The sequence below is a fragment of the Meles meles genome, chromosome 6 (genome assembly GCF_922984935.1).
Source record: "Meles meles chromosome 6, mMelMel3.1 paternal haplotype, whole genome shotgun sequence".
Lineage (NCBI taxonomy): Eukaryota > Metazoa > Chordata > Mammalia > Carnivora > Mustelidae > Meles > Meles meles.
In genome coordinates this window covers 65019927-65034489 of record NC_060071.1, presented here as the reverse complement: position 1 = coordinate 65034489, position 14563 = coordinate 65019927, and the positions used below count along the sequence as shown (strand labels likewise).

Sequence of the window (14563 nt, the reverse complement as noted above, 5' to 3'; positions counted from 1 at the left end):
AATGGCTGCCAGGATAGAACATATTACTATTTCCCAATTCTTCATCCTTCTCTGTACCAATGCCCTTGGACATTAAAAATGGGCTTGTCATGTGACTGCTTTGGCCAATGGAATATGCAAAAAGCTGACACCACATGTGCCAATGTCAAGTCTAGGCCTCAAGAGTTATCTCGCATTTCTGCTTGCCCTGTTACCTTCCTACGATCACCAGGAGAAGAATGTGCCCTACGAATATTGGTCTGAGGAGGGAGAGAGACAGGTGTAACAGGGAGAGAGACTGCTGGTCCCAACCTGCAGCCTGGAGACTATCCCAGCTAACGTGCATATGAGGTAACCCACTGCTCAACTGCAGATCCACAAGCAGGAGCAAAGGTGTATTTATGAGTTTGGAGCAGTCTTTTATTTCACGTTATTGTGGCAAAAATAAGTGACAGAGCTGGTAATATCACAAAATGTGAGACACAGGTATTATGTGTCTCTTGATGGAAGTATATATCACAACCTAAAACCTGCCGCACAGAAACTGAAACAGAAACAGAACAAACCCGAATGTGTCCAATTCCCTAGCTCTAACAACAAATTAGAGGAAATTCAAGATACCAGAGAAACACATTCAGCACTTCAATGGGATGTACCCAGCATCTGAGAAACTATAAGATGAAGAACCTCGTTTCTTCAAAATAAGCTGCAAGGGGAATAAAGAGATGAAAAGGAAAACCTATACAGATTAAGTAACTTTGGGGACATACTAACAAATCACAATGTGTGGATTTTTTTAAGATTCTGATTTGAACAACCAAATTAGTATATATATATGTATATATTTTAAAGATTTTATTTATTTATTTGATAGAGAGAGATCACAAGTAGGCAGAGCAGCAGGCAGAGAGAGAGGGGGAAGCAGGTTCCCTGCTGAAGACCCTGGGATCATGACCTAAGTCAAAGGCAGAGGCTTAACCCACTCAGCCACCCAGGCGCCCCCAAATTAGTATATTTTAATTATACAACTAGAGAAATTTGAACACTGGCTAGATATTTCATAATATTAAGAAAGTCACTGTTACTATTTTTTAGATGTGATAATGATATTGTAGTTACGTTTAAAACAAAAGCGGTTATCTTTTAAAGACATGTACAGAAATATTTATGGTTGAAATACAGTGATGCTGTGATTTACTTCAAAATAACCCAATGAAAAGAGGGGAATATAGATTTAACAAGACTGTTTATGAGTTGATTGTTGAGGCTGGATGACAGGTTCATGGAGGTTCATTATACTATTCTCTACATGTGTTTGGAATTACCCATAATAAGGACTTAAAAAAAAAGAGCTTATAAAAGGGGGTGAGAAATGTAAACGGGCACCAGAGCATCAAATCATATGATCGTAGAGACAAAGCAGCCATTACATTTTCCCCACTGACCTGTTCTGTTCTTCCGTTTTTCTCGCTCTGCTTTTAGCTCCTCCATGGCTTGAGATTTCTTATCTAGTTTCTCATCCCGTTTAGAACGCCGTTCCTTGTTGTGGGATGTTACCTGGGAAGGGAATATGTAGGATGGCTCTTTTTATTAACAGCCAATGACAACATTCTTTGTACCTAACAATTAATCATTCAGTTTTCCAATAGGAATCTATACAGGCTGCAGAAACTGAAACTTGTTTAGGGGAAGTGAGCATCCTCTAGTGGACAGAGTGGAGAGAGCACAAAGTCAGCTCCAGTCTTGTCTGGCTAATAAACAGGAAAGCCCAAGAATTATAGGAATAAACACTTTCTGGAAGGCCACCCTAGATGGCTCATATTTATGGATATTTTTAACAAGCTTTCTATGATGAATGCAGAGATGACTAATTTTCTCAGCTACATTTATTACCAAGTCCAGGATGACACACACCTGAGTAAACCTCAGAACTAATCCGGCTACCTGGGATAGGATGTGTATCAACTTTCCCTTAAGGAATGCTCACACATATCAACTTTCCCTTAAGGAATGCTCACACATCGGTGAGTTATTTTTTAAAAAGCAGACTTGGAAAAAATTTAAAAAAATAAAAAGCAGACTTGGGTGAAGAATTCCTAAGGAATGAGCATGGCTAATGGTGAAATGCTATGTCCAGAGATTGGAGAACCTACAAGATAAAGACAGTATGTCTTGCATGAACTGAACTAGGCTGATTAATATAAAACCATCTTTTTTTTCCCTAAATAAAACCATCTTTTATACGCACACACACACGCACTCAAAACTCAGGTTTACTTTTTGGATAACAAGGAACACTGAATTTCCTACCTGAGATTCTTGAATCTGTGTCAGTTTTTTCTTTTCCTGCTCCTCTTCTTGCTTTTTCTTTTTTTCTTTCTTTTCTTTCTTTTTGGCTGTTTTTAGTTTTTTCCTGATTTCAAATCTGGTTAAAAGATATTTGTTTGGTTTTTAGATGACAATGAAGTGTTTACAAAAACTGATTTCTATTAGATAGGATAAAGGAAGTAAGTAGGGGAAGGAGTTGAATGTCTTGGTTTCCTGCAAGAAACTCCAATGTACCTGATAGGTACACTAAAAATATTGAGTGTAAGTATACCAGAAGTACTTGAAAGCATTAAGCTGGAACATACTTAAAATAAGAGAAAATATTTAGGATACTATTGTACCCTGTTGGTAACACACAGCTCTGCTTCGATCTTCACATAACAGAAAATAGTTGATTTCTGGATCAATTGCAATGATGTTCCATTAGAAACAGAATGAAACTACGGAGAGGCACTGTCCCCCACTGTATTCTTTTTTTTTTTTTAAGATTTATTTATTTCAGAGAGACAGAGAGCTAGGGAGAGGGGCAGAGGGAGAGAGAGAGAATCCCAAGTAGACTCTGCACTGAGCTTGGAGCCTGACATGGATTCATTCTCATAGCCCTGAGAAGCTCAGAAGCTCAAATGACTGAGCCACCCATGTGTGACATTTTTTTAAGATGGTCAGGACAAAGACTGTGTATCTTAAAAATACCACTCTTGGGGTGCCTGGCTAGCTCAGGTGGTACAGCATGTGATTCTTGATTTCCAGGCTATGAGTTCGAGCCTAATGCTGGGTGTAGAGATTATTTAAAAATAAAATCTTTAAAACAAAAATTTAAAAAATCACCAGTCTCCATCTTTCTTCATTAGGAAAAACGCCTCCCTCCTTCACCTCCACACCAGCCAACACAATGAATAAATATGCTGTGAATAAATACACTATTCTTTTCAACAAATGCAATCTAAGCTCCTTCCCTATAATAAAAATCAGGCTCTTATGAAACAAAACTATTTTGGGAGGCATGAATTCAAGAAACATTATGGAAGGAATAAAGGAATATAATAAACATTAAACTCTTTTCACTTTAAAATAACCCTATCTTTTTTTTAACTTAATTTTTAACACAGTACACAGGTCTCTTTTGTTATATCCTTTACATTCATAATTAAGGTTGTTAATGTACTTTTGTAATGTGATATCAAGAAGCACTATTAATGAATTTCTTTAAAAAACACATAAAAACATTAAAAAAAACAACGCCCACATAAAAACATAGTCCTAAATAACCAATGGGTCAAAGAAGGAATCACAAGGGAAATTAGAAAATAATTTGAGAACTGAAAATGAATGCACAACATAAAACTTATAGGATGTAGCTAAAGTAGTGCCTAGAGGGAAATGTATAGCTACAAATGCCTACATTAAAAAGATAGGGATAACTGGCTGGCTGGCTGGCTGGCTGAGCTGGTAGAGCATGTGACTTTTGATCTCAGGGTTGTGAGTTTGAGCTTACTTTAAAAAAAAAAAAAAAAAAGAATATTTCGAATCAGTTACTTAACCTCTACCTTAACAGGGTAGAAAAGAAGAGCAAACTAAATGTAAAGCCAGCAGAAAAAAAAAGAATTAATTAGAGCAGGAATTAATGAAAACACAGAATAGCAAAACTATAATTGATGGAACCAGAAGTTGCTTCTTTGAAAAGATCAACAAAATGGACAAAACTTTGTCTAAATAGGCCAAGAAAAAATGACAGAAGATTCAAATTACCAAAATCAGGCAGGAAAGAACAGACATCACTATGGACCTTACAGAAACATAAAAGATATAAGGGAACATCCTGAACAACTACATGGTAACAAAGTAGGTAATTTGGATGGAATGGAAAAAATCTCAAGAAAGCGACAAACCACCAAAACTGACTCAAGAAAAAAAAAAAAAAAAACCATAAAAATCTGGATAGACCCGTAATAAGAGATTGAAATAGTGATTTTAAAACTTCCTACAAAGAAAAGCTTATGCCCACATGGCTTCCCTGGAGAATTTTCCTAAACACTTCAGAAAGAACTAACACCAATTCTTCACAAACTCTTTCAAAAAAGAGAAGAGGAAACACTTCTCAAATTATTCTATGAGGCCAGTATTATCCTGATAACCAAAACCAGATAATGACATTATGAGAAAAGTAAGTAAACTCAACTAAATGGTAGCAAATTAAATCCAGCAACTTATAAAAAACTGGATATACCATCATGAAGTAGCATATATCCAGATATGCAAGGTTGGTTCAACATAAGAAAATCAATGTAATATACCTATTATTAATAAAGTACAAAAACCTCAAAACTATCTCAACAGACCCAGAACAAGCATTACACAAAATCTAACAACTGTCTTGATAAAAGCTCTCAACAAACTAAGAATAGAAAGGAATGGGGTGCCTGGGTGGCTCAGTGGGTTAAAGTCTCTGCCTTCGGCTTGGGTCATGTTCCCGGGGTCCTGGGATCAAGCCCCACATCGGGCTCTCTGCCCAGTGGGGAGGCTGCTTCCCTTCCTCTCTCTCTGCCTGCCTCTCTGCCTATTTGTGATCTCTGTCTGTCAAATAAATAAATAAAATCTCTTAAAAAAAAAAAAGAATAGAAAGGAACTTCTTCAAATGGATAAAATATATCTATGAAAAAACCACAGCTAATGATGAAACACTGAATGCTTTCCTCTACAGATCAGGAACAAGACAAGGCTACTCTCACCATTTCTACTCGACATCATACTGGAGGACAAGAACAATAGAAGGAATCCACATTGGAAAGGAAAAAGTAAAATTTGTCTTTCTTGTAGCTCACATGATCTTATGCATAGAAAATCTTAAAGAATCTACTAAAAACTATTAAAACTAATAAATGAGCTCAGCAAGGTTGGAGGGGGCAGGATCAATATACAACAATTAGGTGTATTTCTATATACTTACAATGAGCAATCCCAAAAAGAAACAAAGAAAGCAATTCAATTTATAATAGCAACCAAAAGACAAAATATTTAGGAATAAATTTAAAAAATGCTAGCCTTTTACACCCCAAACTGGAAGACAAGTGTTCAAAAAAATTAAGTAATACCTAAATAAATAGAAAGATAACAGGTTCATGGATTGAAAGACTTTACTGTCAAAGTGGCAATACTCCAAATTTGATCTACAGATTCAACAATTTCAATAAGAATCCCAAATGCCTTTTTTTGCTTTTGCGGAAATTGAGAAGCTAATACTATTATGCATATGGAAATGTAAAGTGTAAAGGGCCCCATGTAGCCAAAACAATCTTTTTTTTTTTTTTTAAGATTTTATTTATTTATTTTGACAGAGAGAGATCACAAGGAGGCAGAGAAGCAGGCAGAGAGAGAGGTGGAAGCAGGCTCTGCGCTGAGCAGAGATCCTGAAGCAGGGCTCGATTCTAAGACCCTGAGACCATGACCTGAGCAGAAGGCAGAGGCTTTAACCCACTGAGCTACCAGCTGCCCGCCAAAACAATCTTGAAAAAGAAAAACGAAGTTGGAGTACTCACACTTCCTAAGTTAAAAACTGACTACACAGCTACAGTTAACAAAACTGTGTAAGACAAACATACATAAAAAGAATAGAATTGAGAGTTAACAAATAAGCATAAATATATGTTTATAATATATATAATTGATTTTTGATAAGTGTGTCAAGACTGCAGAAAGAACAGTCTCTTTAAGAGGCACTGAGACAGGGTGCCTGGGTGGCTCAGTCATTAAGCGTCTGCCTTTGCCTCAGGTCCTGATCCCAGGGTCCTGGAATCGAGCCCCACATCAGGCTCCATTCTGTGGGAAGCCTAATTCTCCCTCTCCCACTCCCCCTGCTTGTGTTCCTGCTCTCACACACTCTCTCTCTCTCTTTGTCAAATAAATAAGTAAAATTAAAAAAAAAAGTCATGGAGACAACTAGATATTGAAATGCCAGTAATAAAGCTGGATCCCTACCTCACAACACATAAAAAATGATCTCAAAATGGATCAAGGATCTGAAATTTTAAGACTCTTAGAAGAAACCGTAGCGGTAAATCTTCACGATCTTGGATTTGGCATATTCTCAGATATGACATTAAAAGCTTGAACAAGAAAGGAAAAAATTATACTTCATCAAAACTAAATATTTTTGTGTATCAAACAATTCTTCCCAGAGAATGAAAAATATAACCTACAGAATTAGAGAAAATATTTGTAAGTCATATATTTGATAAGGGTATGATAAGCAGTCTATACAAAGAACTCTTATCACACAACAGCAAAAAGACAAATACCCCAGTTAAAAAATGGGCAAAGAATTTGAACAGATGTTTCTCCAAAGATACATAATTTCTCAACAAAGATATCATAAGACGCTCATATCATTAGTTAACAAGAAAATGAAAATAAAGACCACAATGAGATAACAAGTGTGGGCAAGGATGTGGAGATACTAGACCCCATACACAGTGCTGGTAGATGTGCAAAATGGTGCAGCTGCTATGGACAACAGTTTGATGGTTTCTCAAATAATTAAACATAAAATTACCATATGACCCAGCAATTCCACTCTTAGGTCTATATCCAAAGGAACTGAAAGTAAGTCCTCAAACAAATATTTGTACATGAATGTTCATAGTAGCAAAAGGTGGGAACAACCCAAATGTCAATCAATAGATGAATAAACAAAATGTGGTATATACATTTTACATAGAAAGAAATATTATGTAGCCATAAAAAGGAATGAAGTACTGGTGTGCTATGTGGATGAACTACTAAAATGTGCCGAGTGAAAGCAGTCACAAAAGACTACATATTGTATGATTCCATTTACATAAAATGTCCAGGGGCACCTGGGTGGCTCAGTGGATTAAGCCGCTGCCTTCGGCTCAGGTCATGATCTCAGGGTCCTGGGATCGAGCCCCACATCGGGCTCTCTGCTCCGCAGGGAGCCTGCTTCCTCCTCTCTCTCTGCCTGCCTCTCTGCCTACTTGTGCTCTCTCTCTCTGTCAAATAAATAAATAAAATCTTTAAAAAAAAAAAAATGTCCAGAAATAGCCAAATCTATAGAGACAGAAAGCAGATTAGTGGTTGCCTAGGGCTGGAAGGCTTGGGAGGAAACAGAGCAATGACTAGTAGTGATATAGGATTTCCTTCCAGGGTGATAAAAATGTTCTGAAATTTATTGTGATAAAGAGCTTTGTGAATATATAAAAGCCACTGAATTTTACACTTTAAATGGATAGATTATGGTATGTGAAATGTATCCCAATGAAGTTACTTTAAAAAGTTAATAGCTTATGGGGCGCCTGGGTGGCTCAGTAGGTTAAAGCCTCTGCCTTCGGCTTGGGTCGTGATCCCAGGGTCCTGGGATTGAGCCCCGCTTCAGGCTCTCTGCTTGGCGGGGAGCCTGCTTTCTTCTCTCTCTGTCTCTGTCTGCCTCTCTGCCTACTTGTCTGTCAAATAAGAAAATAAAATCTTAAAAAAAAAAAAAAAGTTAATAGCTTATTATTTACACAATATGCTTACATGTATCATCTCACTCAAGGCTTATAATAATCCCAAGGAGGAAGCTGAGGCAGGAAGAAGGTAAGGGACTAATTCAGATCACCTGTCCAAGTGAGTCTGAACTGAGCCTAGACAAATGTCAGTTTTTTTTCACAAATAAGCTACCTTTAAAACTACCTGCATCTATCTTAATTTTTTTTAGTGAAATAAATTTTTTTAGTCTAATAAATTTAAAAATAAGTAAATAAAACCTTTAGAACTGCCTTCTTTAAAAAAAAAAAAGATTTTATTTATTTGACAGAGAGAAAGAAATCACAAGCAGGCAGAGAGGCAGGCAGAAAGAGAGGGGGAAGCAGGCTCTCTGCTGAGCAGAGAGCCCTATGTGGGGCTCCATCCCAGGTCCCTGAGACCATGACCTGAGCTGAAGGCAGAGGCTTGACCCACTGAGCCACCCAGGCGCCCCTCTGAGGACTATTTTATTTCTGAAGGAAATAAACATGTTTATTTTTACTGTGAGATTACGTTATGAGATAAGGAAGAACTCTGGTCATTTAAATATGGCAAAAGTAATTCAGAAAATACCGAAGTGGGGTACTTGGGTGGCTTAGTTGGTTAAGTGTCTACCTTCAACTCAAGTCATGATCTCAGGGTCCTGGGATCGAGCCCTGTGTCAGGCTCCCTACTCAGTGGGGAGCCTGCTTCTCTCTCTCCCTCTGCCTGTGCTTTCTCTCTCTCTGTTAAATAAATAAGTAAAATCTTAAAAAAAAAAAAAAAAAAAAGACTGAAGCAGCTTTTGACTATCAAAAGGGCAATTTAACACTTGAGTTTTCAAAAAAAAAAAAACCAAAACAAAACCAAAAACAAAAACTATGCTGGAAGGATAATCAGATACTTAGAAATTTTAAGAAGGGGGCGCCTGGGTGGCTCAGTAGGTTAAAGCCTCTGCCTTTGGCTCAGGTCATGATCCCAGGGTCCTGGGATTGAGCCCCTTATCAGGCTCTCTGCTCAGCAGGAAGCTTGCTTCCCCCCTCCCTCTCTGCCTACTTGTGATCTCTGTCAAATAAATAAATAAAATCTTAAAAAAAAAAAAAAGGAGGGGGCGCCTGGGTGGCTCAGTGGGTTAAGCCTCAGCCTTTGGCTTGGGTTGCGATCCCAGGGTCCTGGGATCGAGCCCCTCATCAGGCTCTCTGCTCAGTGGGGAGCCTCCCTGCCCCCCTCTCTCTGCCTGCCTCCTTCCCCCTCTCCCTCTGCCTACTTGTGACCTCTGTCAAATAAACAAATAAAATCTTTTAAAAAAGTAAAAAATAGGGCGCCTGGGTGGCTCAGTGGGTTAAGCCGCTGCCTTCGGCTCAGGTCATGATCTCGGGGTCCTGGGATCGAGTCCCGCATCGGGCTCTCTGCTGAGCAGAGCCTGCTTCCCTCTCTCTCTCTCTGCCTGCCTCTCTGTCTACTTGTGATCTCTCTCTGTCAAATAAATAAATAAAATCTTTAAAAAAATAAATAAATAAATAAAGTTTAAAAAATAAAAAATAAAAAAGGACAAAAAAAGAAATTTTAAGAAGTTCCAAGTCTTGAATTCTGGGAAGATGGGGCTCTGAATATGAATTTTATCATTAAGGAATTAATTACAACATTACCTTTTTTTCAACACCTCCCTCTTCTCTATGCGGTTGAACAGTTCTTGCTCTCTCTCCTTCTCTGTCATCTGCTCCAGACGGGCCCGGTCTTCCTCATCGCCCATGAGGTCTTCCCCATAGCCATCATGAAACTCTTCATCTTCTGAGGATGAGTCGGAATCTGAACTGGAGGAGGAGCTGTTGCTGTCAGAATCTGACACCTCACCTACAGCAAGGCCCAAACACAAGATTAGACTATGCTACAGAAGCCTGAGGCCACAGAGATGACCCCACAGTGTTGATAATCATTGCCACCCCTCCTTGTATTGAAGTAAGTGCTATGCCCAACGCAGGACCTAAGTTCGTGACCCTGAGATCAAGGCCTGAGCTGAGAACAAGAGTCAGATGCTCAACCGACTGAGTCACCCAGGTGCTCCTCAGACTCATAATTTCTTAAGTTAACCAATTATTACCATGAGGGTTGAAAAATGGTGACTTTCAATAAGTTCTTCTATATTTATTAGTTGGCATTTAAAATATTCAATGTTTTTTTTTTTTAAATATTTTATTTATTTATTTGACAGACAGAGGTCACAAGTAGGCAGAGAGAGAGGAGGAAGCAGGCTCCCCGTGGAGCAGAGAGCCTGATGTGGGGCTCGATCCCAGGACCCTGGGACCATGACCCGAGCCGAAGGCAGAGGCTTAACCCACTGAGCCACCCAGGTGCCCTAAAATATTCAATGTTTTAATGAGTCATTACACTGGTGAATTCTCAATGAAACTGGATCTTGATAGGATAAAGGGTGATGGAAAAAGGCAATATACATTACAAATGAGTATTAAGTTAAACTGGCAATTTAATAAGAACTCTCCTTGACTCAATTTAAGCTAACATTCACAGGCAATGTGCTTAAAACCAGGTTTGGCCCATTCTATGCATGCCAGTTTCTACATAAATGTTATTTCTTAAGAGAAATGTAAAGTTTATCATTCTAGTCCTGGAACAAGTTCACTTTCACCCTAGGTTTCGCAAAAATTCTGGAACTGGTTTCAAAATAAGAACATTTTTCACTGAGCTTTGTATGTGGTTCAAGAATCTTCCTCTTCAGCCAGATCATGTATGTGTAACCAAGAGGAAGGAAAGAAAATGCAGGGTATTTGTAAAGTGTGTGGAGACTCTAATGCAGGAACTCCTCACGTGTTTGCTGGATGGGTTTTAGGCACCTCACTAATCCTTGGGAACTGTGTATTTCTCTTGCTTCATTCAAATTCTCAAAGGATCCGGGGCGCCTGGGTGGCTCAGTGGATTAAGCCGCTGCCTTCGGCTCGGGTCATGATCTCAGGGTCCTGGGATCGAGCCCCGCATCGGGCTCTCTGCTCCGCAGGGAGCCTGCTTCCTCCTCTCTCTCTGCCTGCCTCTGCCTACTTGTGATCTCTCTCTCTGTCAAAGAAATAAATAAATAAATAAATAAAATAAATAAAGCTACTTTCAAATTCTCAAAGGATCCATGACCACGGTGAAGGTTAGGGACCGCTGCAATAAAGATGGAGGCCATGCTGTAATGCAGCCCTGCCTCAAGCCCCCTGCCCCAGTTCTGACTCTGTAGCTTCAACCTGACAAGAGTGGGAGTTCACCCTCAGGTCTGGGCCAAGTGGCTCACCTTCCTCAGGGGCTGAGCTCTCAGCAGAACTGTCTTTATCCGAACTGCCTGAGGAAGCAGTTTTGTTGGCTTGTTTCTTCATGGTTCCTTTCTTCTCTATTTTTCTGGCCTTTCCTTTCTTCTTATTTTTATTGCTCCCAAATGTCCACTACAAGGAGAAAAGAAAGAGGAAAACTGAAACAGGGACTTCATTGGGAAAAGCCGGAAGAGTCAAGAGTCAAATCTCTGATAATCATCAAAATGATTCTAAGAGTCTCTACTGCTTTCAACACAAAACAAATAAACTGTATATGAAGAAAGACGGATTTTTTTTCAAACTTTTGTTCAAAATTTGTTAAGTTCCAGTTTGTAATAGCTTAGAGATGGTAGATAATGGACATAACAAACATAAAATTTAAATAAAGTACTTTTTATCAAAACAGAAAAAACAGGGGTGCCTGGGTGGCTCAGTGGATTAAGGCCTCTGCCTTCGGCTCAGGTCATGATCCCAGGGTGCTGGGATCGAGCCCCGCATCGGGCTCTCTGCTCAGCAGGGTGCCTGCTTTCTCCTCTCCCTCTCTCTCTGCCTGCCTCTCTGCCTACTTATGCTCTCTATCTGTCAAATAAATAAATAAAATCTTTAAAAAACAAAACAAAACAAAAAAAAACAGAAAAAACAGGTATGAACCTTATGGCAAGTCAACTGAGCTAACGAACTCTGCTGGTACAGAAAATAGCTTCTGCGGGAGGCCTGGGTGGCTCAGTGACTAAGTATCTGCCTCCGCCTCAGGTCATGATCAAGGGTTCTGGGATCAAGTCCCCTATTGGGTTCCCTGCTCAGCAGGGAGCCTGCTTCTCCCTCTACCCGCAGCTCCCTCTGCTTGTGCTCTCTCTCTCTCAAATAAATAAATAGAATCTTAAAAAAATAAAATAAAATAAAAAGAACACAGCTTCTAATGTTTCTAATGACATAGAGGGCAGTCATTACTAAGTGTTAGTATGTCTGGGTTTCAATACACAGAGGATGGTTCAGTTCTGAAGAGTCCCAGGAAGGCAGGGGATAAAGCCTGTGAGCAGGAGAAAACTGCAGAAAGCACAGGGAGAAAGGATGAAGGCCAATCTCTGGCATGGATGGTAGCACTGGTACCAAACTCAAGGAGGCAGAGAGTAAACTACATTATTAAGTATATATACATGTGTGCATCTTTTTTTTTTTTTTAAACTGCATATGTAACACAATAACATAATGTTTAAATGTGATCAAACAGGAGATCCTATAGACATAAGGAGCTTGCAATTTGGGTTAACAAATAACAGGCAGGCAATACACAGTCACCTCAAGGCCAATAAAACTGTCTTCATCAAGCACTTGAATTATAGAAATGAAAGATTATATTGGTTGTTTTTAAAATTCACAAGAACTATTTGGTTATATTGGGGCGCCTGAGTAGTGCAGTGGGTTAAGCACCCGACTCTTAGTTTTAGCTCAGGTCGAATCTCAGGGTTGTGAGAGCAAGCCCTGTGTCAGGCTCCCAACCCAGCATGGAGTCTGCTTAAGACTCTTTCTCCCTCTCCCTCTCATTCCCCTCAATTAAATAAATAAATCTTAAAAAAAAAAAAAAAAAGACTGTTAAAACTATTTGGTTATATTAAACCATACCTCATTTGATAGTTTAACTTGCCAATTTAGGAGGATGACTTTAGGTGAAAAGTATTTTTACTTGGGCGCTTTATTTTATGTACTACAAAAAATAATTTTTTTAATTATTTTTTTAAAGATTTTATTTATTTATTTGACAGAGAGAGAGATCACAAGTAGGCAGAGAGGCAGGCAGAGAGAGAGGAGGAAGCAGGCTCCCTGCGGAGCAGAGAGCCCGACGCGGGGCTCGATCCCAGGACCCTGAGATCATGACCTGAGCCGAAGGCAGCGGCTTAATCCACTGATCCACCCAGGCGCCCCTACAAAAAATAATCTTCATCTTTCCAGCATCACATTGAATTACAGACCTAGTATTAACAGAAAATTTCTACATCTACTATTTAACAAAAGTACAAAGGTTTTTCTTTTCCTATAATGGGATGATAAACTAATTTCCTACCTCACAATAGTTAAGATCAGAAGTGAATTTATTTTGGAGGGTTTTTTGGGGGGTGGTGGAGGGGTAGTTCTGGTGGAGTTTCCATCCTAGAAAGGTCCTTATGCGCTATTATTAAAAGCCCACAGTCTGCCAGATTAAAATATTGAAAAATCAAAATATTAAAATTGCTTTCACATTTTAATTTACTCTTAATTTTTAAAAAAGATTTGAGAGAGAGAGAGAGAGAGACAGGAATGTGCACATGTGTATGCACATGAGCAGGGGGAGGGGCAGAGAGAGAGGGAGAAAAACAAACTCCCTGCTGCGTGGGAAGTCCGATGCAGGGCTCCATCCCAGGACCCAGACCTGGGTTTCAACCCAGGACCTGGGCTGAAACAGAGGGTTGGACGCTTAACCGACTGAGTTATCCAGGCACCACTACTCTTAGTTATTTTAATTGCCACTTATTTTTGTACATAAGAGCCAGGAAGAAGGGAAAAGTGAAAAAAAAAAAAAAAAGTCACATGTTTAAGAAAGATGTATTAAATGAGTGAAATTTCTTTATAAGTAAATTTACCTCTCAAACTTTAACATTTCAACACCTCAATTATTATTTAGGAAGAAATCCCAATGCTTCACCTCTGAAGTCTACTCTTCAACCATTTCAAATTTTAATCACTCAAGAAAGATAATTATTGAGTCAGTTTGAAAGAATCCAAAGGGTTCAATTTCTTAGTCAACTGAGCTAAAATGTATCAACTTCCATGCTGACAACACACATATCTCTACAGGCAATAATGTATAAAACACCTTTCCTACTGGCATTGGTTATAAGAAATAGCACAACCACACAGGTTAGTAAGTAGTCAGCAGTTACTGGTTGGCTATGAAACCTCTCCCAAACAGGGTGTCTTGGCCCTCTGTCCTTCTGCATATGAAGTAGCCGAGAGGGTAGAGGTGGAGCTCCCAGTGTCACATGTGTGTTAAGAGTGGCTAGGTCTATTTCTGCTTACAGATTTGGGTTTCTCATGGGCAACAGAGTCAATTCTGCACTCCCTAGAAGTGGGACAAATGTGTCCATGAGAGTAAAAAAGATGAATGTTAAATCAAGTCGCACAGGTGAGTCGAATTCAGGAGGTGCCAGGAAGCTCCCTGGCTTCCTTATTCTTCCCCCTCTACCTGCTTCAATCTGCCACTACCTGAGCGTAGCAACCGTCACTCATTTGCAGTCTACGATGTTTATCCCTTGGGGGAGGAGAAGGAAAGATAAGAGTAAAAATAGAAGAAAATAAAATACTTTGACTTCAAAAGGGCTTTCCTGGCTGAATCTGAGTGGGAAGGGAACCTCTTTTTTCCTTCCACCAATTTCAAAAGAAATGAGACAATAAAACGACCTCATCTCCCATGATGCTGA

General features: G+C 39.2%; 1 protein-coding gene across 1 annotated transcript in view; it reads right to left on the bottom strand.

Moving 5' to 3' along the window:
- The window catches only part of RTF1 (RTF1 homolog, Paf1/RNA polymerase II complex component), a 56804-nt gene that overhangs the window by 14437 nt on the left and 27804 nt on the right, over nucleotides 1-14563 (bottom strand). The window contains exons 3-6 of the mRNA XM_046009688.1: nucleotides 11093-11240; nucleotides 9453-9657; nucleotides 2290-2404; nucleotides 1425-1536 (exon numbers count right to left, since the gene is read on the bottom strand). Coding sequence (XP_045865644.1) covers nucleotides 1425-1536; nucleotides 2290-2404; nucleotides 9453-9657; nucleotides 11093-11240 — 580 coding nt within the window. The remainder of the gene's footprint in view (nucleotides 1-1424; nucleotides 1537-2289; nucleotides 2405-9452; nucleotides 9658-11092; nucleotides 11241-14563) is intronic.